At 36.8% G+C, this 26495-nt stretch overlaps 1 protein-coding gene across 1 annotated transcript in view; it reads right to left on the bottom strand.

Annotated features, from left to right (window-relative positions):
* Nucleotides 1-26495, bottom strand: part of Gyc88E (Guanylyl cyclase at 88E) — a 169452-nt gene that overhangs the window by 19510 nt on the left and 123447 nt on the right. The window contains exons 7-11 of the mRNA XM_074183199.1: nt 22768-22894; nt 19919-20123; nt 17381-17527; nt 7351-7483; nt 6259-6486 (exon numbers count right to left, since the gene is read on the bottom strand). Of these exons, the coding sequence (XP_074039300.1) occupies nt 6259-6486; nt 7351-7483; nt 17381-17527; nt 19919-20123; nt 22768-22894 (840 nt within the window). The remainder of the gene's footprint in view (nt 1-6258; nt 6487-7350; nt 7484-17380; nt 17528-19918; nt 20124-22767; nt 22895-26495) is intronic.

Here is a 26495-nt window from a genome sequence, read left to right as displayed (position 1 = left end):
TGTTTTGTTGTGTATTTATGTTGTATTGTTTTCAGTTCGTGTTTGTTTCTATATAGGTTAACTAAAATGCTATAAAAAATGATTGTTTCAAATCGAAGGATTTCGATTCTTTATATAATTCGTCTGTAGGATACCTATACGGTCTCTTGAATATTATTTTTAGGAATCTTTTTTGCAAAATTTCAATTTTTTTCAGGCGGATATCTGCTATGCTTCCCCACCCTAATATCCCATATTGTAACCTTGATTCTATTAATGCGTGGTACAGAACCTTCATATGGTGAGTATTAAAAATTTTCACCAAATATATTAATTTTGGGAGCATGTACCTTAGAGTACGATATTCTGAGCGTGTATATCCCATCTTAAGTGTCGATCTGATGTTATTCCCAAATGTTTGAAACTAATTGTGGAATGGATAAGTTCGACTGTATCATTTCTTTGAATTAAAATCTTTTTATTCTGAGGTAAATTGTTTTTGTAGATGGCAAATGGCATAAACTTGGTCTTGTCATAGTTTACTGTGAGGTAATTCTGGTCAAACCATTTCAAAACACTTCCAAAATCTAACTCGATTTTGCTTTTCAGGTTGCCCTATGAATCATCATTGTATAACACAACTGTATCGTCAGCAAAGCTGTAGATTTCTCCTCCACACTTCAGGCTAAATAGTTTATTCACATGAATAGTGAAGAGAATGGGTCCTAAGACGGTACCTTGTGGTACTCCACATGTGATCATTTGTTGAGTGCTTATTTTGTCTTTAATTTGTACGGACTATTTCCTATTTGATGAGTAATTTCTGAATAATTTGAGCACGATACCCCTAAATCCTAATTCCTACAAGGCACCTACAAGCAGTTCATGATTAACTGTATCGAATGCCTTGGAGAGATCGAGAAATATACCAATTGTCATTAATCCATCTTCCATAACCTCGTATATTTTTATGTGATTTTCACAATTGCATCCCGGGTGAATTTTCCCTGTCTGAACCCATATTGTTTATCTGAGATCATTTAATATTTATCCAGATATTGTGTCATTCGACCTTTGATTATTTTTTCAAATTTTTTTGTTATATTTGATATGAGTGACACGGGTCTATAGTTCTCCGGTTTTGTCTTTTCTCCTTTTTTAAAGAGAGGTTTTACAATGCTCAGTTTGAAGTGTGAAGGACAAATTCCAGTAGAGAATATTCTATTACTGAAGCAGTAAGTATTACTGCTTCAGTTTTGTGTTTAAGTGTTTCTTTTAATTTCCAACAAAGATAGTGTACCCTTATAATTCATCAACAATGAAAGTTTTCAATTTTATAAACAGTTTTAGTATAAAACACGTAATGTTGGGGATTCTGTGTCCCCAAGTACCGGACACAAAGATGTCCCTCAACACCGGACAGTTTACAAGTTGCTTTTTCTGCTAAGCATTTATATTTATCATTATAATTATTATACGTTGTTTCAGAGGATAGAAGAATGGAGAGAAATCAAAATGGAAGAGACGAAAAAGAAAAGTAAATTAGACCAAAGGAGTTTACAAACTACGATAGATAAGGTGTTGTCCAAAAATGAGTTCAAGAGAAGCTTCACTACGGTACAATATCCCAAAAAGCACTCTACATGATAAAACATCGGCATTGAATCGTGGGGAAGAAGTGACATTGCAACCAAAGCTCGGTAGATTCACTAATACCTTCTTACCTGAGTACGAACAAGTTTTCGTGGACCACGTGAAAGATTTATCCAATAGATGTCTGCCGCTGATGAAGAAGGAGTTTCTGAAATTAGCTGTCGACTTGGCTGAAGCAATGAAGATCCCCCATCGTTTCAACAAAGAGAAGCAAGCTGCCTGGAAGCATTTTCATTATGATTTCATGCAGAGACATCCGGACATTTCCTTGAGAGCACCAGACTCGACAAGCATGATGCGAGCCATAGGGTTTAATAAACGGCAAGTCGATATATTTTATGACAACATGGAAAGACTAATAACACAGTACATTCCAACATTTATGAATGTGATGAAACCGGAGTCAGCTGCGTGCACAAATATCAAAAAGTTCTCGCTCCGAAGGCTGCCTGTCAAGTGGGAGAGCTCACTTCTGCTGAAAGGGACAAAAATATAACAGTTTTGTTTTGTATAAGTGCTAACAGCCACTTCATACCGCCAGTTTTTGTCTTTTCTAGGTAATGGATCAATGATCGGCTCATGATCAATGCTCCAGCCGAAAGCGTTGGCGTGGCTCAGCCAAACGGTTGGATGAATTGTGATTTTTTCGTACAATGGTTGTAGACTTTCGTTAAATACCCCCGACAAAAGAGAACTCTGTGCTGCTCCTACTGGATGGCCATTGCAGCCACAAGATACTGGCGGTTATCAATTTTTGCCGAGAAAACAATTTTTATGTCAGGAGCTCACCACCACACATCATCCACAAGCTCCAACCACTGAACAGAACATTCACGAAGCTTATAATCAACGATGCGACAGGTGGATGAGAGCAAACACCGGATCTCGGATAACCGACTACGATATTGCTGGTCTGGTCAAAAAAGAGTTTATTAAAGTAGCTCGGCTGGATATTGCGGTGTCTGGGTTTGGATGCATAGGAATTTACCCATTTGATAGGCATTTATTTTCTGATGTGGATTATTTGGCTGCAGATATGACCAATATTCCACGAGTCAGAAACTTCGGTAAACGTACCAAGTTGCAGCGGGGAAGTTTCCGTGACGTCTTGCGATGCACAACTCGTTGGACAGTTGTGCATCGCAAGACGTCACGGAAACTTCCAAATCGTTTTTGGTCTCAGAAGAATCGGCAGTTACTTCTAGAGAATCTATCAACGAACCAATAATCAGCAGTCCCAAGCCGTCGACGAGCTTTGATCCAGATGTTGTTTATTCAGATTGTCCATAAATTGTCACCATTGTCGGATGCTGCCGTAAAAAGATCAGCAGCTCGGAAGAGAAAAAGTGAAAGAAGCGAAATTCTAACATCATTGACCTACAAAATTGCTGATGAAGAAAAAATAATGAAAAAACATAATGGAGAAAAAAAAAAAGGATAAAATCCAAGTTCAAAACAGCAATAGAAGAGAAGGAGAAACGAACCAAAGGTGTGAAGGCCGAAGGAAAAATTCGACATGGAACGAAGAAAAAGTCCCCACTAGGGGACTTCCCCCTAGATGGGTAGAATAAAGAACTGAATCAATTATTATGATTATTATTCAGGTTTTATTGAAGCCCAAGAGAGTCCTCCTCGAATTGAATAACTCTGTACAGTTTGATGCCACACCTTTTCTCTTGGGAATATACCTTCTGTTTGCCCTCTGATATGTTTTCAACCGGAGATAAACTGATGTCCAACAAAACCACTTCACTTTGGCGTTTATAACTTTTCAGATAACAACTAAGTTTCTCCAGGAGAACAATGTACAGTTGTTTTCGTCAGTTACGAGAACGTCTTTTGTTTTACTTGTATCCATATGCGGCTTTCTACGAGAAAATGAAAACAATGAATTCTATACACTTTACTATTTGGTTCGTTTTGTGAAACATTCGAAAGGTATTGGTTCATTGTGGTGCAGAAAACAGGTTTTCTGTTTACAGTCGTACAGACAAAGTGAAAGACGTTACAATGTATGGTCGATCCGTGAAACCGTTGTTTTTCTTGTTATGCAGAAAGACAGGTTTTGTGTTTTCAATCGTTAAAAGTTGAAGGGTTAATATTAGTAGTAGTATTCTTTCAATATTATATCCGCGATACACGAAACATAAAAAAATTGAGAATCCCAGCAAAATATTCTTATATTTATTATTATTGATGATAATGTGGATAAAAACTCGTTGAATTTGATTTGCTCGAGATTATGTGCTTCTCAACTTACTGAACTGCTTATCATTTTTATGTGAACTACACTAGATCTGGTCCTCGCAATCAAATTAATTATGTTTATATTAGTCAATGTACTCGTATACGCTGTCTGTTCAAAAGAGCTGAATTTTAATGGTACACTTGTACCCCTCAGATACGCTTGTGCGACCTTTTTTTTCAATCCTCATAGCAGTTCTGATATGCACCTTTTGTTATGTTCTTGAGCTCTTTCAGCGATTCGGTTTTTATCTCCTCAATCGTTGCAAAACGTCGTCCTTTCAAGGGCATGTTCAAATCTGGTGAAAATGGTGGCTGAGGCATGATTATGGTGTTGTTTTTGGCGAAAAATCACGAACAAGCAATGATGAGTGAACAGATGCGTTGTCGTGATGCAAAAGTCCTGAATTGTTTTTCCACAGTAGCGGACGTTTTCTTCGTATTGCAAGAACTTCTGATGCACTGAGCCACGGTAATCGAAAAAAAAACAGTGAGCAAAACCTTGATCGAACTTGGCGTCCTTTTTTGGTATTGGCTCTCCTGGGCTCCTCCATTGGGACGATTAGACTTTGGTTTTGATGTCATAAACGGGTTCCCATGATTCGTCGTCAGTTATGACCCTTTCAAGTAAGTCTGGATCACTGTTGATGTCATTCAACAGTACCTGAGTAATACTAATTACATTATACATTATACATTAATAGTAATACATTATTGATCGCGTTTTATTCAAAATAGTATAGGAACAAAATTATCGACTGAAAACTTCTACCAATTACCCTACAATAAGTCAGCCGATTTTCTGAAGTTGTTCGGCATCCCTAACAATTCTGTATCACAGCTCTTAGGGTTTCCCAGGAGTGGTAGTGAAAACTTCATAACTTAGCCATATGGAAAAAATGCAACGAGATCAGGTTATATAGCTGGCAACCCCTTTAGACCACTTTGTCGTTTCAATGTTTGGGAAATGTTCGTCGAAAAACGATTTCACGCGATTTCCAAGTATGGGGTTTGCAACATCCACATGTATCTTTGATTGAATAGGGACTGAAGTTGGTTACTAAAATGTGTCTGTGTCTCATGACTTGAACCTTCAACATGCATGTGATGGAAGGTACATGGGTGAAAGGCGATTTGAATCGTGCGAGAACCAAATCGAGATTACATCATCAGGTATAGCACAGTTGATTCAGTCAGTCAGTTTTGCGAATAATTCGAAAAATTTAACAGAACGCATTTTTTGTGGAGGAAGTATAGTTTTTTATCGATGTTTTTTGGGGTTTCCACCTCACACAATTTGATAAGATGAATATTCTGATGAACATTGAGGATCATTAACAGAATCAAAATTGTCAGAACACATTTCCAAATCAAACTATGAACATCGAGTAAAATGGAACGAGACGAACATAATTACCCAATGAACTTTCCGCTGAGAATTATAAGCTCAAAGAATCAGTGTGTATTTTAATACCTGTAGAGAACAGCTCCTTGGAAATAGGTCGTTCCTGCCGTAGAACACCTCGTACTTATCCGATTGTTTTAAAAGTCAATCAACAACTTTGACGTTTTTCACATCTCAAAACTCTGTTGACATCTGTCGTGCAAGTTTGAAAATATCACGAATCGAAGGAAAAACCGAGTTATATCGGTTTTTTTCTCAAGTTTGAAGACTGAGGCAGATTATGACCTTCAAAACGTTCAGATACAGTTTTTGAGCTATTTTTTGATAAGCAAAATTATTGAATACTGTTACGTTTTCTCCGTGATTTCGACAATAATTGGCTACACTGTAGAATTTAACTCAACTTTATTTCACCACGCCACTGTCAATACAACAGAAAAACTCTAACTGAACGTCAGATACTCAAATGTCTGTTGTCTTATCAGCTTACTTCGTAGCGCACTTTCAACTAGACCAGCCTTCTCTGCCTGTCCGTAGTGCTTATATATCTGGATGGTAGTCTTCGGTAGCCGATGGAATTATTCTCGAAGCGACGTAATACCTAGAAGGATCGAGAATACAAGTAAGGCTGAGCACGACCAGTCGATCGGCGAAGACTAGCGGCGACAGACGTTAAGTTTTCAAGGAATAATTTACAACAATAAGATAAGTTACTGATAAATAGTAGGTACATTTTTCTTTATGAAACATACTCCGAATTTACGCAGAAACTTATCGGGCTGAACAGGAAAGTTTGCTCTATATTCACAACCGTATAAAGTTATTCATTATAATTTTTATTGATTTCAAATTGTGGAGGATGGAAGTCATTCAAAGAGGTCGATGAAAAACTGTGATTTCTTCTACAAAAATAACTTTGGTATTATTAGGAACTATGTTCATGGACTGTTTTCATGTATTTTGGAAATTTTGCTCACCTTTTCCTTTGATCTGAGTTTCGCCTCGTTCTGTAACCTTGTAGCTAGGAGGTAACAGTTTTCTTGTATACTGAGAGATGTGAATTTTCATGGCCTCGCTGCTCGATTCCATCCTTGAAGCGGTGTTCACGCTATCTCCAAAGAGGCAGTATCGAGGCATCTTGAGCCCGACTATTCCTGCCACCACCGCTCCAGAATGAACTCCAACTCTGATTCGAAGATGTTGACCTGCATGAGAGACAACTAGTTGTTTAATATGGAGGAGTGAAAAATAGGGAGTTAATAATATTCAAGGTGATTCTTTTGGGACTCCAAATTTTCAACTACTAACAGGGTGCTAAGGCTTGAAAAATCATTTTCTTGATTTTCTATCTCAGTTAAACTCTTATGCACTAAAAGACATTTTGCTGAACAACATGAATTTTGGAAATTACTTCTGAAATTCGCATCACTATCTGATTCGCATTAAAAAATTAAATTCGTTCATTTGGATCTCTGAAAAAAATAATTTGAGTAACTTTAGATGATGGTTCATTAAAAAAAATCCAAATAGCAAACTCATGAAATTGAAGTAATCTGAATACATTTCTGAATGTAAAGTCTAAACCTGAAAACACAAAAAATATATTGAGTCGAATGTTGGGTTCTAATAGTTTTACAAGAAACTGTGATGTTTTGAGACGCCCCCTCAGAAAATATTCTAAACGATATTAAGGTCCGGTGACCTAGCAGGCCATACTTATGGTCCATTGCAATTTTGGTTTGAATGTTAGTGCGCCAGAGTTCTGAGGAGTGCCGACCCCCAAGTGCATAAACCACAAATGATTTTCATTGAAATTAATTTCAAGATTCAATGAAAATAAGACTTGAAATGTTCGGAATTTTTTTACGTCAATTGATTTTTATCGATATAATTTTGACACCTGGATTACATTATTGTATTTTCGTATGGCCTATGTTATTCGAATGGAATGTGATGGTGAGAACATTTTCAAATAAAGATAATTTTTGTGTTTATCCATTACAAGCAAGCGAATAACTTTTTCTCTTGGACTAATAAGTATATTGTCAATTCAACTGTTTCATACCTACCGGTAGACGGGTCCTTCAAATCAGTAATGGCGACCACCATATCCAGAGCCATGTCACACACCCTCTCGGCATGATTCTTCTCCTTCTCCGGGGCTCCGCTTACGACCATATAAGCATCTCCTATGGTCTCCACCTGGGGCCAGCAGCATGGCAAATATTTTGAGGGATTGGTGATAACCATAATGTGCAAAATACATAACAGTGCAGTAATTAAACACACACATGAAAATTAAGATAACTTTGAACATACAGAAGGAATTTTAATCGGTAAACTCCAAGTTTGAAATTGTGATATCTTAGTGATAAATAACCAGAGTGGTCCCATAAGTACCCGGCCTGAACTAGAGATGGCGGTAGTTGTTTGAAAAATATAATTGTATTAGAAAGTACACAATCTATAAAGCATAGGTTTTAAGTTTGAAGACGCTGCGTTGTTTATTATTTGTTTGGTAGCCATCAAGAGCGAACGTTTTAGGTCAATTTGTAAAAATGAAGAAAGTTGTCATTGTTTATTTGGAAAGCGTCAGCCCAACCAATATGAAACCTGATATGGGATCTATTCTGGGTGAGTCTGGTCCTTCTCCTACAATGAGGACATACGAACTGCCAAGACAAGCATCGGAAAGGTCGACCAAATGAGGTGACGGGTCCATAAACGCTGACGAAAATCCACAAAGCGGTACTAAATGATCGTCGACTGTAAGTGCGCAAGCTAGCAGATTTGGTAGGCATTTCAAAAAGTGTGGACCATCGCAGAATTTGGAAATGAGAAATCTGTGTGCCGCGTTTGCTCACATTCGAGTGTTTAGCAGAGTTTCATAGAAACAAAGCAGAATTCTTGAGTCGTTCCATGACTATGGTTGAAACATGGGTCCATCACTTTACACACGAGACAAAAGAACAATCGTGGTAGTGTACTCAACAGAAAGAACCGTCTCCAAAGAAAGCGAAGACCGTTTCATCTGCAGGCAAGGTCATGGCATCGGTTTATTAGGATGCGCGTGGGATAATTTTCATTAACTTAAAAAAGGTATAACTATCAGCAGCTAGTATTATGGGAACTTATTGCAACGTTCGAGTGAAGACATCAAGCAAAAACGTCCGCACTTGGCTAAGAAAGAGGTGTCGTTTCATCAAGACAATACACCAGCTCACAAATCCATTATTGCAATGACCAAAATTAACGAATTCAAGTTTGAATTGCTACCTCATGCACCGTATTTGCCAGATTCAGTCCTCTCGGACTATTTTCTGTTCCTAAACTTTAAGAAATGGCTCAATGGTCAAAGATTTTGCAACGATGAGAAAGTGATGTGGGTAGTTATTATCTATTTTGAGGAGCAAGACAGTTCTAGGAGTGCTATAGAGTTGTAAGGAGATTATGTTAAGAAGTGAATACATCCTCATACCGTTTACTTACTTCATGCTCATCATTGCAATTGTTGGAGTCAATTTTACTGTAAAAATGTTTACCCCTCTTGTCAATTCCATAATATATTGCAAGTAAAAATAGAATTTAAGAAAATATACCAGTTCTGTTGTATTCCCTTGTATCAACTATGTTACCAGTGAAGTCTCTATCAAATTGACTTTTTCATCATTCGTTTTACTCGAAACTTGACATTGGCATAAATTTCTGCATCAATTGTTGTCACATGATTAGCATTATCTCTCAAATTACTATTATCAAAGAAGATTTTTATAAATGTATTTTTATCCGACATGCAAAATTTTATCTGCATAAGATAAATTTGATTTTCTTACTTTTACCATTTTTTGTATATTGTGTGTTTTTTTACAAAATTCAAAAAGTGCTATTGAAATTTGGTCATGTCTGTGATGCAAAGATCATTCTAATGATGATAATGAGTACAAATTTCCACAATATAGATTTTATTTCAAATACGCGTTTAACTACATAGTAGCATCCTCAGACTGGGGTGAGTGAAACTTTGTAATGGTCTTCAAGAACAGTTTTATCAATTTTTTCATTGTTAAGTAACGGGTCAGTATATTCAAAATGGAAAGATAGTTATTCTTTCTTGACCAGATAACATAAAACATCTATTTTTGTTGATGTATTAAGTGTCTCTGAATATAATTTTAATGATATATTTATCTGAAAGGCCCATTTTTTAGCTGACTGGAGTCAGGTACAAGGTTGATGAAATTGCACAAAAGTTTTTCATTTTGGGGATATCTCTTCTCAGATCCAAAAGATCACTAGTTGTTTACGCCAAAAAATAGAATTGTCGAATTTAATTATTTTACTCTACCGCTTCCATTTCTGATGATATAAGAAAGCTGGTGAAACTTTCGATATTGTTTCGTTTCGTTCATTACATTTTTGTAGCCACTGTAATAACAAACTCACATGTGAATTACTATAGAATTTGTGTAAAAAAAAACAAAATTGCTAGCTTTACAGAAGATTCGTTTTCTTACTTGCATAACTGATCATGAAGAAGTTGATTGGAACAATATGGATTACCTACTAATGACATTCTGGTTCCCATGCAGTTTTCGAATATTATTAATTTGACTATGATCTTCGGAAATTGTGGCGATAAGACATTTTTGATTCGAATCGAAACATTATTCTGAATAGTGGGAATCTCATTGAAATCGAAATGTTGATACATCTCGGGAGCCGGATGTGCGGTGTTATGTCAAGGCACGATATATTTCAACAATGAAATCATACTGTTTGAAAATACGAATTCAGTTATTCACATACTCTGTTCATATATTCGAACATTTCGTCTTCATTGATTAATTGTACTCTTAAATAAATGTTCTTGAATTTTCTTGTTATTCTGCTAATTTTGTTATTCTGCTATTTTGTCCTGATATTGATGCATTCATCTGAAAATATTTCAGGAAAGTATCTGTCTGAGTACCACTCGACTTAAACATTTTTTCATATGAATGTTCCTTTTTTCAGACTCAAACTTTGGTATTTTTGAGCAATATCAATCAATATCAGCAGCAGTAGATAAAACCACTTGTTACTCGTGCTGGTTACCATAATGATATTGCTAAATAACGGTTTTTGAAAGTAATCCCTCATGATGTTGAAATTTCATAGATAAATTTACATTTTTCAACGAAGAATTCGTTATTAAGCAATCTTCTGGTGTGTTATTTAGCATCTTCTGGTGTGAATTTTGTCATATACTACAAAAAAGCATCAAGTTGTGGATGTTAACGGTTATCAGTCAGCACCTCTTGTGGTTTCATCAGGTGTACCACAGGAGAGTCACTTGGGACCATTATTCTTTATAATTTATTTGAACATTTCAAATTTTTGCTATGTGCAGACGACCTCAAGATCTATCGCACGATCAAAGGAATTCAGGGTTATAAAAGATTGCAAAATGACCTTGATGCATTTGCAGAATTCTATGGCAATAGTAGCCTATACCTAAATTACGATAAATGTCACAGAATAAGTTCTATCAGAAATAGAAATCTCATTGATTTTGGAAACCAAATAGGAAATCATACAATTGAAACAGTAAATGAAGTACCCAATTTAGGAGTAATAATGCAATCCAAAATGATTTTAAAATCTCAAATAGAAAAAACCGTTAATATGTGTAATAGTTCATTGGGATTCATTATTAAAAATATGAGACATTTTAGAAACGCAAAAACTGCTAAACCTAACAATTAGCTCGTAAAACAAACATTTCAATAATGGATGGAAGTCTTCGTCCAGTTTTTGAAAAATATTCCCTGTTTGTCTTGAAAATAGGAGGAAAATGTCAGATCTATTAATGTTGTACAAAATATTCTATAATCCTGTCGTTTTCCAAAGTTTGCTACCCCATTTAGACAAACCATTTCTGGTGAAAACTTTCCTTTAGGTATGAAGAATTGCCAGATCCTTTACTAATTATCGCAATTATATTGAAAAACTGATGTTTCCTTTCATTAGATTTGAAAACAATGTGAAATCTATTGTTATGCATGATTGGTTGTTAATTTTTTTCATATGTACTAGTGTACTTAGTGTTCATATATTGTTTACTTACTTGTTTACTACTATCATATGTGAAATGATGATATTTTTAGATTTATCATGTATGTGTCACAATATTAAGTTTTAACTACATATATATATATATATATATATATAAAGTTGTAGTTGAATGCAAAGTTCAATTTTCGCAGCTACGCAAATAACTGCTAAACTGTTCTTCCACTTAACCTAAAAAGTCTCATATTAAGCATATGTGACGGAAAATGAGTTTATATATGATTTTATTGGTTGAATTCAATTTGATTGGGACAGTGACGGTGATTTAAATTGTGAGAATGCTGCATAAGTAGGTCCTGAGAGTCACGTATGATTGAAAAATAATGACACCTAAGATGTTAATTTCATGGTTTTTGCTATATAACTCTGTCTTGGTGGCCTGACCTTCAATTTTTTTACTATTTTATCGGTTTGAAAAAAATGATCGTCAAAAAATAGGAATTCATCAATGAGAGTTTTATTTCTAGAAAATGAAAGTCTAATTGAGTCTTCTCTGAGATATTATCAACAGGAAAAGCCTAGTGTAATAAGATTGTTTCCATAACTTCAAAGATTTTCATTGATATTATTTCGATTAGTTTATTTTTATTTTTGGTAAACACAATATGAAGGAATCCTTCGTTGTTTGGTATTTTTCTGTTAAGTTCTGTCAAAGTTACAATAACTTCGCAGTTGATTGCCTCATTATAGAAACTTCCGCATTGGTGATGAACCGAATAACCTAGGGAGAACGGTTCAACAAAATGCGTCACTTGCTTCAGGATTTCATCATAGTGGCTAATTAGTAATATTGCTTTCCTCTGCTCTAACAGCTACTATAATTAGGACACTCCTTGAGGGAAAATGCTCGTCGTTAATAATCAAAAACAGAAAGCAATCAAAATAGTTTATTGAACACTGATAACATACATAAAATCACAGCATGCTTAAAACATCATTTCACAAAAAATAAGCAGTCCGCTCGTATAGATTGGAAAAGTTATAGATCATGCATAATAAACACAGAACTAATCAAAAAGGCATGCGAATTAAAAAAATACTCTTCAAGTAATGTCAGTTGGAGTCCCTTTACGATTATCTGTTTGATGTCTCTACTATGTACGAGATCGATAGTATAAGATTTTCCATATGAGATGAAATTGGCCTAAACTTGATGAAAATCCATAACAGTTCACAAAACTGTAACACGTGTTTCGTTATGCAATAGCTTCATCAATAGTTTTCGATCTCAAAAAGTTCTAATTGAATTCGAGGTGTGTTAAAAAAATAAGGTGAATGTTCAAAGTTCCCGGGCTACGTATATTCGATTAGCAATTTTTTTATTATTTTATGTTGGTGAACTCGTTTCGAACATTAGGATCTCAGTTTCAGCTGTTTAACATATTTAGTTTGTTGCTGACAAGCATAAAAGTTAGAAGTGTTTTTAGTTGGGGCTGAATTCCAAAAAAGCACCTCGTTACAATCCCATAAGTATTTACCCCCTATTTCGGCCACGCTGAATCCGATAATACCGTTTATCAAGTCGAAATTCGAACCGGAAGTGGGATATTCAAGATGGCGTCCAAAATACCTCTAAAATCATATTATTTTTTACTTTTGGTCACCCATATGACTAATGTGTCGATGCACATGTTTTCGGAGCAGTGGAACACGATAAGATACTTAAAAATCAAATTGAAACATTAAAAGTTCAGTATATAATTAAATTTTGATAAAATGGGCCAAAATTAAACTGTGAAAACGTGTTCCATATGTTTTCATATGTTTTGGAGGGCGGTGAATGCGTATTCGCCCTTCAAAAATAATTTGGTACATTTAACGTTCATTAAATTCCAACATTTTAATGCTCTTCATGATATGGGGGAGGGGGGGTTGTTTGTTCAATAAACTGGTCGTACATAATTCTATCACCGCGTTTCCTTTCTGCCTTTCTTCTACACATCATCTGTTTAAAATTTGGCGCCATGCACTGTCTGCAACTGAGCGTTTTCGAGATGGCCGTGAGTCAGGTGCCGGTGATTCCCCGGAATATAGTATTGTGAAACATACAGTATTTTCATATGTATACTTTTACAAGTTTCAGTGCTTCAAGGTATGTAAAAAAATTGATTAGGAGTGCAAAGTGATATACATGCGGCAGTAAAGATAGTACTTCGACGGATGCACATACGACAATAAACGACTAGCCTAGGGATTCGAGGTTAGGTTTTCATATGGATGTCTAAGGCAAAAAAATTGCTTTCTTTTTAGATTTTGATGTAACAATATTCAGGATGGACGACAACGATTGCAATTCAGAAGAACCGTCTGTAGTTACCTGCAATTTGTGCCTTATTTGTCAGACGAGGAAAGGTAAAGATGATGAAAAACATCTTTCGAATTTGTCCAGTCAGGGTGCAACCAAGCTGATAGAATGTGCCAAACAACAACGTAAAACAGCCCACAGTTGTCTGCTGTCTATCACTTAGAAAAAATGAAATGCAAGGAATGCTGGTGATATGTGGTACTTTCCGAGACAGAAATCATATTCCAATTCACGAACTGTGTAAGAAGCTCACACCACAACAGATCAAAAACCTGTTGGCTTTCCACGCAATCATCGGATGTGATACTATATCTAAGTAAGTGTCAGTAACAAAAACAGGAGGGTGGAATTTAAACTCCTCAGTCAGATTTGATAGACTCCTGATCTGGCCCCCGAGGATCTCCGTTTGGTTGAACAGTTTGTGGTGCAAGGTTCATACAAGGTTCGTTGCGTCCCTTTTCTAAGACACATAGTAAATAAAAACTGTCAGCCGTTTTAATACTAATACCATTTTTATTTCAGGTTTGACTGGACCTTACAACGGCAGACGCAATTTTGCGTGTTGCAATTTTTGGGACAGTGCAAATGATAGAGTTTTTGCCACCTAGCCCTGATATCCTCCGTCAAAAGATTCTTCTGTGTCACTTCCAAGTAATATTAACAAAAAAAAAAACAAGAAAATAGAAAAAATCGAGGGATTTTAATTTTATTCTGTTTTCTTCTTAGGTACTAGTGTGGATTAACGCCCATGATCAGTATCTTGATTTACCAGACCCGATTAATTGCGGCTGGAAAATTGTTGATGGACTGTATGTCTCAATCTTGATGACTTTGTCACCTATTCCCAAGTCATGTCCCGAATATGGAGCTTGTGCCTGCGGCACGAAGCACTGTGGCTACAGGAAGCCACCGAGGGTGCCGTGCAGCAAGATGTGCAAGTGCAAGGCAAAGTGCATGAATGGAGTAGAAGAAGATGAAGAAGACTACTAATAGTGAATTATTTTGTTTCAAAATGTAAGAAATAAAGGCTTGTTCAAGGTGTTTGAAAATTGCAAATTGAATCAAACTATGACAACTTGTGACAGTATATCAGTATAAAGTCTGTCTGTAGAGTAGGGAGAGTGAGTGTAGGCCCACAGCACATAGGCCATATGTGACCCATTGTACATCCTCCCGAGGAGTTGTCCTCCTGGCCCTTGTTCATCCTGTCCTTTCCAGGAAGGTGGACTGGTCACTAAGAGACATCTCCTTTATATTGTCAGTTGTAAGTCAAAACTCGCCGAACACACCCTCTTTTATTGCCGATAATTCAGGGCACTACACTAGCATAGGACATGCCTGACAGTTTCATTATGTGTCCACTAGTCCCATAATATGGAAGTGTTTATACAGTGCGGTCCATTTGTATGGAATAAATTCATTTTTAGCGTTATTATGTACTATGTGAAAAAAACATGAAACAGGTCGAAAATATTATCCCCCTCCAGCACCCCTTCTGAATTATAAGCAACCCCTCGAACATTTTGAATAGCAAAGGGAGTCGTGTGGCACCTTGTTGGAGAGGGATTTTAGTCCTCTGTTCAACAATATGAAGTTTTTTGAGTTTGGTGCAATCATAACTGAGAAAATTGATTTTTAGGATGTAAAATTTTGATAAAAGTACGTAGAATGAAGATAATAATGCCACATAATATTTAGAATGTATTTTTCAATGTACTTTACAATTAAATTAAATGTTCGAAATGACCACCTTTAACTTCTTGACAATAACCGAGGCAATTTTGGAATTCTCGTACAACATTTTGTATGACCTCGGGGGTTATTTTGTTAATTTCTTCCGATATCCTAACTTTTAAATCAGCAATATTGTTTGGTCTATTGAAATATACTTTAGATTTTAAATAACCCCATAAGAAGTGATCGAGAGGAGTCAAATCGGGGGATCTAGCCGGCCATTCGATCGTTCCACGTCTTCCAGTCCACCTATTGGGAAAAACGTCATTTAAAATGCGGTGGAGCTCCGTCTTGTTGGTAGTAAATAGTTCGATCTATCTCATTTGGATGATTAACATCAGGAAAATGTATTTGTAATGTAGGCACTAAAAAGTTAATCAAAAAATCTAGATGAACCTCACCATTAACAGTGCCCTCAAAAAAATAAGGGCCAATAATTTCATTGTTAATGATACCAGCCCAAACGTTAACTTTTTAGGATATTGAGTGTGAGTCGCACACATCCAGTGAGGATTTTGTCTGCTCCAATATCTACAGTTCTGTCTGTTAACTGTTCCGTTCAAATGAAACGTCGCTTCATCAGAAAACACTATTTTGTTTATGAACTGCAAATCTGCGTTCATTCTGTCCATTATCAATTCACAGAATTCTTTTCTTCTATCAGGATCATTTTCATTTAACTCCTGAACCAACTGAACTCTCAAAATTGATGATTTACTTACATCATTGTCGGCGGCAAGTTCTCGAGTTGTCTTATGCGGATTTTCCTCAATCTCTAGAAGTACATCTAACTTTTTTCATCAGTAAATTGAACATTTCTACCTGGTTTTCCGATATTTTTCACATGTCCAGCTTCACGAAACTTTTTTTCAATTTTGCTAACTGTAGACTGCAACACGTGTTGACCAGGGTATTTATTATTAAAAATATCACAAACATTCTTTTGAGTTCTTGTTTTATTACCACAACCCAATCATAATTAAAATGTCTATTCTTTGAGTCTCGGACAAATGAGCCACAATTAAATTTAATACGCCCACAAATATTATACTGACGTCTTTTATAACTTCAAATACCTAAATGACAGCAGCCTACTAGATTCATATCAATTGTTTATTTGGCTTTTTGTCTAATAGTTTAGTATCTTCAAGGATTTTTTCCAGGATTCAAGGTTAGTAAGGAGCGTGTTATAGGGATGGTCTGTTTAATATATCAGGTTATTGTCAAGAAGTGAATAATGGTGGTCATTTTGAACATTTAATTTAATTGTAAAAATTAATTTTCTCAGATATTGAAACAAAGAAATTATCAAATTTCAGAAAGTTGAAAATGTTTAGATCTATTCAAAAGGGAGATTTATATATCTCCGTCTTTGTACAAAAAAATAAATGTGGGAAACGTCCGAAAAAGAGCAACTACGTTCAAAATGCATAACAAAGATGAATGGATCATACCTATACATTCATTTCAGACACAACCTAGAAGAGAAAGCCCTCCCGTAACAAGTACTTTCACATAAATATTAAATTACACGAAAAAAGTTTTTTTCCAAAAATTCGTTACGAAATTGAAACTGATATCATTCACAGGCAAACTAAATCAAAAAGATTTTTTCTCAAAATGTTTTTCTGAATTTTCCACTATATCTATTCTCCGTACCCTACATCTCATTCTGTGTTTAATCTATGTAAGTTTCTATCTACTCTACTTAATTACATAACCGTTGATTGAAGAATTCGACATGTAGGAAAGAAAAATGTGGACACATCAGATTTCTTTGGAAATCGAAGTCAAATCACTTTTTTCAATCAGAGGGCTCTTCTAACCAAAGAAATGAGAAAAATGAGAGTTGCAGACGTCAAAATTATATATTGCATTCGAATAATTATTCACCAACACAAAACACATACATTGGATGCAGAATAACCAAAATTCCATACAATACTCACTTTGTACACCCTGTTTCTTTCAGTGAGCTCATCAAAAATGGAATACATTTCGTTTAACATTGAAACTACTTCCATGGGAGTGATCCTGCTGCATATTTCCGTGAAAGTAACGACGTCGGAAAATAAAATGGAAACGTTGTCGAACATCTACAAAAATATGATTTATTCATTAACGTGATCTCATAGAATGTAATAATACATATTTATTTTCCATTTCATGATGGAGAAAGAGGACGTGAGTTGATAATTTAATTTCTTCATTCAGGAGTAGAGGCGTGCAATGTACATTCTATTCCAAACATAAGCAATGAAATAGAGATTAGAAATTGAGCAAAGACTGAGTGAGTCGTTGCTAACACATCAAGGTACTACCTTCTTCCTAGCAGTGTACGCATATAGATAGCACTGAAGATGTCTGTCGCAGTAGCAAAAGAAACGTCTAGTAACTCCAACCGCGAAAGTCTATGTTTTTATATCATATTTCAGGCCATACTTGGGGCCCCCTCATAAGGTTTAGATGATAACAAGAAAAAGTTCCTTCAAAAATGGACGGTTTTTTCGCTACATCCATATGGCCTAACAAGAATCCACGAAGGAAATGTTAAAGAATACGAAAGGCTCACCTACTCGTTAGTTAGCGAAACACGATTTGTAGAGAAACAGACTCACTCTTTCAGGACTGAAAGAATGAAATGTCCCTTTGATCAATGAGATGAAAGATATGAGGTTGAATCCAGGAGACAAACTAGTGAGCTTCGACATGTTATCCTTATATGTGATGGTTAGAAAAATACTATACAACTATTTAGCAAAGTATTTCCATCAGACATAGCCTCCCTGTTCACTCACTGTTTATTATTGACTTGTTTTCTAGGAACAAATGAATGGCACCCAAGGAATAATCGCATTCTTGGATGTACTGGTAGAAAAACTTGAAGATGGAACAATAATTCACGATCACAGCTTTGGATCTAGGTTAGGTTAAGTCTAAAGTGAATGGGTCTAATCTACCCTCCACCGCAACCCGCTAGGGTTTATTGTGGCTCACACCTATTCACACTCGACCAAATAAACCCAGCTTGTTAACGAAGCCGATTTGTTTGCATGTTGAGTGGTCTTTCAGGTCAGATGGTAAGAGTACGGCTCCGCCGAACTCTTAAAACCTAATTCCGTCCCCAGCGGAAAGGCACGAAGTATGTGCTCTGCTGTATCATCATTTTCCAAACAGAGGCGACACACACTCTCTTCTGCATATGAAGATTCAAATGACAGTAACCTGTAAGAAGGCCTGTTAGTTATCGTAGTTCATCCCTACTGTAGTCCAACAACTGTTTGGTATCAATATTCGAAGGGTGAATAAACGCTTTGGAGTGAGCCAATCCTGGAAGATTCTGCCAGAAGTCCATGAATCTTCTTGCCATCCAGGTGTTCAATATTTGTTTGGTAAAGCCTAAAGTGATGCTAATGACAGGTTCTGATCCGATGAAGCTGCTTGCAGCACCCTCCTTTGCAAGGGAATCAGCAGCCTAATTGCCTGCCAGGCCAGTATGGCCAGGAATCCAGACCAAAGACAATCTGTTGAGTCTTCCTATCGAGGAGAGTCGATCCTGGCAATTTGCTACCACTTTAGACGTGGCTCGGTAAGAGCCAAGAGCTTTCAACGCCGCTTGACTCTCCGATCATATTTTTATCGACTTGTGTTCTGGGTCTGCGACTGAAAACACCTGCACCAGAACCGGAAGGTGTTTTTGATTCATCTGTGAACCAACAACTATCTGCTTTGGATCTAAATAAAAACTCCAATCTTCAGCCACCAAAAAATAGGGAAGTAATTAAAACTTTAGTTGATAATGCCCGACGCATCTGTGAACTTGCGAGAATCACAGAATGCCTTTGAAGGGGGTGAGTATAGCAAAATCGCAATCGAGAAGATAGCATTATCTAGGAAAGAAAATACAGGAGCTGTGAATTGGTCTAGTTTGGAGCCGCGACGTGAGGTATGAATACCTGTATTTCTGACCCTATCTGGGGCATACCAACGAAACAAAAACGGCGGACTATGCACTCGGAGATGACACCCACATGATCGCGTTTAAAGAAACTCAACTCGATAGAATCCGGAACTAATATTTGAAACTATATGAGCAGGTGAAAGAAATTCAAAAAGACAGCAAGAAACAGGTAATTAACATCGATAAAGTCTGGCTACCTGAACTTAATTGCATATGTTCAAGGTTATTTAACTCAACCAACAGGAACGAAGCCACCCCACCACCAATGAGATGAAACCGGAAACCCAAACCATTAACGTAGTATCCGCTGTAAGGAATATAAGAGCACTTCGTCCGTTGCCTTATCGCCTTCAATAATGTCTACCTGCAGACCACAACCAACAAACTCGGGCAGTTATCTCCGGTTGTGAATGTTTACACTCTATTATGTACTAATTTTGACTCCAAACTGTTTAAATTCATAAATAATAGATTGTGACGACACAAGTTGATAAAATATTCACTTCATTAACAACCTGTTTGTTACCTCGCACGTATCTATCGGGTTCTCTCCCTTCCTTAGTCTGTCGGCAACTTGTTTGGGTATCATCTGGTATAATAACTCATCGGTTCTCTTCATCTCCTCATCCAGTTTCCTCATTGATTCTTCTAACTTCTTACTCTTTTGTTGTTCTTGATCTAAAGCTAACTTAAGTTCTACAGATTGTTGGGTTCCGGCCAACATAAGGTCTCTGAAAAATAATAAGTTCATGAAGATTCGTGATGATTATACAGGATATTCCAAATTAGGTGATTACATTCGGTAAATTTTGTATTATTGGAGATACTGTATCGTTTCAATGGCAAACTATCAGCGTTTTTAGGTGCTCAAAGAGCGGTGTCTGTGCGAAAGTAGTGATTTACAAATTCACATTGGATTTGAATCGCTGGAGATCTATTTGGAAAAACGTTCTCAGGAAGTTTATTCCACATAAACGCAGTTGTCCAAATGAAAGAGTTCTAGCACAATGAAGTTCGAGGAGTACTGAATTGAATCTCAAAACGATGAGCAGCCGTTCTCCGTTGCGTGTTTTTGATATGTACCGTTCTTGGTGAAATCGAATGTGCCAAGTCACTTGAACACTTCCCGTGAAAGTATCTATAGAAACAAATCTTCAACCTTTCTTCGATGTTCCAGACTATCAAGGATGCAAGTGATATTCGCGTCTCCAATCAGGCGGATGGCTCTTTTCTGAATGAAATCCAGCAGCTTCAGGGTATGCTAGGGAGCGGATCTCCATACATGGGGAAAATACTCCAAAAAAGTCTGACCTGAGCTTCATAAAACAAGATAGAAGTAAAAAACAACTGTGTGTGCTTTTTTGACCTTTTGAGTGAAGTAATATCTTCACTAACGAAACAAGATATTAGAGTTCATTGAGAAAGTGACAGAAATTACTATATAACATATTTGTTTAAGAAACCTCAAAAAAAGATCTCACAAAAATTACGTTATGGTAGCAGATTGAGTTTAAAAAAAACTAGCAACAGTTATCCTATTCTATCCTATCCTGTCCTATTATATTCTATCCTATCTGTCTGTCTGACTAACGAGGTCTTACCTTTTAACGTGTGATTCCTATCCTCTCCTACGATATCCTACACTAAACTAACCTATTCTATAGCAACAGTTATCCTATTCTATCCTATCCTATTCTATATTCTATCCTATCTGTCTGTTTAAAAAAATCTCAACTCAGAAGTTGAGAAACTTGTGCGAGCTAAGGACTAACGAGGTCTTACCTTTCAACTTGTGATTCCTATCCTCTCCTACGATATCCTACACTAAACTAACCTATTCTATTTGTTTTTTTGTTCTATGACGAATCGATTTGATCATCTGCTTCATCAAGTTCATAGTCTCTATTGATGTTTTGGATAATTTTAGCTTTTCAAGATCACTAAATCACTTTGATTCACTCACATTACAGCTTTGCGATCATTCCTGCACCAACAAAAGTCACTGTTTGGCGAAAATGTTATAATATAGCTATGTTTGATGAGTAATCAAATTACTACTCTAATATAAATTAAGGGTGAGAATTGATCTTATTTTTATCACCACATGTACCAACTAATTCATATCGAATTACGAATGAACAATTTTGTAAAAGCCGTACCGGAATTCATCACCTTTGCATTATTGATCACTTTTCCGAAAATGAAAATGCTTTCCTATTTCCTTTTTTTTAAAGACAAAACACAGGTACTCTATTTGGAAAAACGTTCTTAGGAAATTTATTCCACATAAACGCCGTTCTCAAAATGAAAAAGTTCTTAAACAGTGAAGTTCGAGGTGTACTGAGTTGAAACGATGAGCAGCCACAGTCCGTCGCGTATTCCTGATGTATACCGCTGTTGGTGGAATCAAATGTGCCAAGTTACTTGAACACTTTCCGTGAAAGTATCTATTAGAAGAGAGATAAATCTCCAACCAATCTTCCAGACTATCAAGGTTGCAAGTGATGTTCTCGTCTTCAATCAGGCGAATGCCTCTTTTCTGGATGGAATCCAGCAGCTTCAGGGTATGTTTGGCAGTTGAGTTTCATACATGAGAACAATACCCCGAAGAAGGTCAGATCTGAACTTTATAAAGCATCAAAAGTTGCTTGGGTGCGTACAATTTTCTGGTTCGAAACAATGTTCCAAGCTTTTGAGAAGCAGCCTTTGCAATTCCAGCGACATCACTGTGCCAAGACATATTGGCGTCCATTTTAATTCCCAACAAACTTATCGAAGCAGAATGTTTCCGGTTCGGAGACATTCATCTTCTTGGAAAAAACCGATGCCTAGGTTTTTGTGGAATTGAATTGAACCTGGTTACTTTCACCCCAATTCAAAATCACTTCTAGATCCTCATTAACATATTTAACCTCCTGCTGCCGGTGAAGATGTGCTTCCGTAGCCGATGTCACATTTTTCAACGACGTTCAGCAAGAAATTATCTCTGCGTAATTGTATCTAAATTTATAAAGGCAGTACAAGACGTTTTGAAAATTCACCCGCCTCCCCACACATGAATTGTTTTCATTTTTATACGATTTCCACGTGTACCACTTCCAGCTGACGGCATTAGGCTGAAACTCATTTTTCACTTCAGTGCCATGGAAATCATTCATTTTGAAGAGGTGATCGACGCCGATCACCGGTAGGCATGTGTGCAAGGTTCCGTTCCCTCATGTGGTTCACTATTGGAATTTGGACGACCGGTACAAAGTCGGCCGTCCAAAATCGGTGTGTGTGCAACTAGCGTAAAGTGTGCTTGCGGTGTATTTGTGTATATGGGTTTGATGCCGATATGCTATTTTGGCGAAGTCGCCTGGTATAGTGGCGTACCTACTGAAATCGTGCATGGAAAGATCGTTGATGTAAAGGCCAGAGTTTATAAGCGAGTTGAGATCAGGCATCACAGGAGTCCCTAAGTACATCATCAGTTTCCATTTTTCCATGTAAATCATCTGACCTGAAAAAAGGCATTTTTTATTGACTCATAACGACTATAAAACAATTAGTTAGCTATGATGAAGTAGCATTGAATGACTCAGTTCCTCAGAACTGAATTTTCTGTTCGTTTATCAACTTTTATTTGGAAATTCTAGGTTTGAAATTTGAACTAGTTATCCGGTCAATTTAGACATTCGAGGGTACAAAAATTCGCACCCGCTTCAAAGTTGGTAGGATTATTCAATACACCATTATAAATGAAATCTAAAAAATCTTTCTCTATCCGATACCTGGGAAAAAACTTACTCTGGGTCAAAAGTCGTAAAAATGGGGTTTTCGCGATTTTCAGCAAAACGGTAAGTTTTATAAAAAATCAGTTCAGACAAAAATTGTAGATCAGATAATTATCTACAGAAAATGTCCAGATAATTTTTTTTGTAGCCCTACATCGCGAGAGTCGTATAACAAGAAGAAAGGGAAGCAGATGTATTAGAGAATTATGAATTAGGCGAATAAATTTCCCCAATTTTTTCAAATTTACACCGCTTTAATAATTTTCCAATTGCCAATATCTTCTAATATTTCGATAGTTTCAAACTGAACAGAATTCTAACAGATCCGTGGAATAGGTCTTTCGAGAACACCACGTTGAAAAAACGCTTTAAGTACACTACATAAAAGATGGCGTGTAAACATGTGCATATTACGACGATTACAACTCGATTACAACTTATAGATTATTGTCAGATCTACAATTTCTGTTTGATTTAATTTTATGATAAAGCGAAGCGTTTTAACCCTGAGTTATTTTTTTTCAGATATAGTTTCGATAAGTATTTTTCAGATTTCATTCATGATTTTGAATAATTCTACCTTCACTTCTATTTTTTGACCGGATATTAGGTGCAATTAGTATAGAAACGGTTATACGAAAAGTGTAGGGAATAGTACAAGATATTTTTCTCAAGCGACTTCTCTTACTTCCTTGTAACTTACTTGATTATATAATACGCTTGGATACTTGGTTTTTATATTTGAATATTCTCTGATAATGCATCTCTGTTTATTTTTCAGATTGTGAAAGGTTGAAAAACTAGTTTAACAGAAAAAACGTTGACTTCTCCGAAAGTTTACAAAACAAGTTTATAGAATTTTTGGTCTTTGAAAAAGTGAAGAATTTTTACCGCGATAAATCGGTAATTTTTAGGCACTACCACTCACGCGATTATTTATCTGATTTTACATCAGGTGAATTTATTCTGCTAGCGAATAACCATGGTGCTTCCTAGGTGGCTCGTGAAGGGATAGGTAAGGTTAGGTCCAAAGTGACTGGGTCTATTTCACCTTCCACCGCAACCCGCAAGGGTTTATTGTGGCTCACACTCGACCAAATGAACCCAGCTTCTTAGCGAAGTCGATTAGCTGGTATGTTGAGTGGTCTTTCAGGTCAGATACTTAGAGTACGGCTCTGCCGAACTCTTAAAACCTGATTCGGTCCCCAGTGGGGTTGGCACAAAGTGTGTGCTCTGCTGTGTCATCATTTTCTAAACAGAAGCGACACACACTGTCTTCCGACAGTCCGAGTCTCTGCATGTGATGAATCAAATGACAGTGACCTGTAAGAATGCCTGTTAAACATCGTAGTTCATCCGTACTGTAGTCCAACAACTGTTTTGTATCAAGCTTCGAAAGGTAAATACACGCCTTGTAGTGACCAAAGGAGTCAGCAGCCTCGTTGCCTTCCAAGCCAGTATGGCCAGGAATCCACACCAGAGACATTCTGTCGAGTCTCCCTATCGAGATGGATCGTTTTTGATAATGTGTTACCAGTTTAGACGTTGCTCGGTAGGAGCCAAGAGCTTCCAACGCCGCTTGACTGTCCGAAAATATTTTTATATACTTGTGTATGAGGTTGGATTCTTCCAATCTCTCCGCACACAATTCAATAGCGTAAATTTCCGCTTGAAATACAGTCGCATAGGTTCCTAGGCAGATTGATATTTCTGTCGTGGGTCTGCGACTGAAAACACCTGCACCAAAACCGGAAGGTGTTTTTTCCCTCTGTGAACCAACAACTATCTGCTCCTAAAATTTCCTTTTCCCGGAGGGTCCAGTCCTCTCTACTCGGGAACGGTACTTTATAAGGCAGTTCGTAGTTGACAGTTGGAGGCATACAGTCAGAGGTAATTTCCAGAATGCTGTGACTTCCAGTGTCAACCAAGAGTTTGTTGCATTCTGCATTGCATTGATTTGTGCAATTGGCAATGTGTACAAGCCTATACGCAGTCATTCTAGCCCCTTTCTCCAAAAAAATGTGGAGAGGAGGTAGATCTAGAAGGATCTCCATGGCCGCTGACGGTGTGGTACTGATGACACCACTGATGGCCAGACAAACCTGTCTCTTTAAGCCAGGAAGCTTTGCCTGGGCCGTTTTCTGTAATGCCTTCGGCCACCAGGCAATTGCACCATAAGTGATCATTGATCTGACAATCATCACCCTAATCCAATGGATTTGTTTAGGACCTAAAATCCAAGTTGACAAGGTCATCTGCATAAGCTTGCAGATCTACTTTTCATCTGTCGAGGGCATCAAGCAGATTATCCATCAGGAGCGACCACAGGAGGGGGTAGTACCCCTTCTTGAGGGCAGCGTCTGGTGATCCTGAATCTCGTGAAGTTAATGAGAAAAATCTTGTCATACATTCGTACAATGAATAACGAACCAGTAGCTTTTACATTTCATTGATCCTTATTTCTCAGCGTACACCCCCTCTTTTGAACGAAGTATGTATGTAAAAAGGTGTCATTTTCAGTACTTTTTAAAAAAAACAACGAAAATGTAGCATAATTCGTGGCCGAGAGGGCGCTACAAACTGTTTTTCTTGTGATACCTCGTTTGATAGGTATTTCAATTTTCCAAAAAAGCAATCAGATGGGAAGAGAAAACCAAGATATTTCCTGAACGGAATCTCACTGCATAGATTCACATCAGGGATATGTTTCGCGAGATTTTGAGGGTGAACTGTTGAGTAAAGATGTATTCCAAACTATTAGGTTGTTTCAAAAGTTTCGTTCGTTTTGATGTCACGTGTTTTGTAGCTCCATATCTCAATAAATATTTATTCTACTTCGCTGTGATATACAGAGTGGGCCAAATTGAACACTTTTAAAGGAAAACTCCTGTTTTCAAACTAGAGAGATGAAAATTGATGGCTTTGTCTGAAGATCAAATTTTATGACAAAGTTAATAGTGAAAACTGTATATCGATATCTATTGTCGTTCCTGAGTTACATCATATTTTTCGAAAATGTGCCTTTTCGAAAAGTTGCTGTAACTTGTTTCCTGTCAAAAATTTCCTGTTTCTATGGAAAGCTTCCAAAGCACTCTATTACGTAGAATTCAATGGTGTAAAAAACTTATTTATTCAAATGAGATATCAGTAGTTATTGATGGAAAACTTTTTTAATGAAACACCCTGTATGTTGACTACCATCAATCAAGTTGAGTTACATCTTGCGAAAATGTCTCTAGAAGGTAATATTCTCTCTGGATACCTCTCTGGATACCTCTCTTGATACCAATTGCTTGCCGCTTCTGCATTTTCCCCGGTTTGTATAAA

This window comes from Leptinotarsa decemlineata, unplaced genomic scaffold, assembly GCF_025532065.1.
Source record: "Leptinotarsa decemlineata unplaced genomic scaffold, Ldec_3_MD MMD2_tig00026336_RagTag_RagTag, whole genome shotgun sequence".
Taxonomy (NCBI): domain Eukaryota; kingdom Metazoa; phylum Arthropoda; class Insecta; order Coleoptera; family Chrysomelidae; genus Leptinotarsa; species Leptinotarsa decemlineata.
The sequence above is the reverse complement of the archived record's forward strand: the minus strand, read 5'-3'. Positions and strand labels throughout refer to the sequence as shown.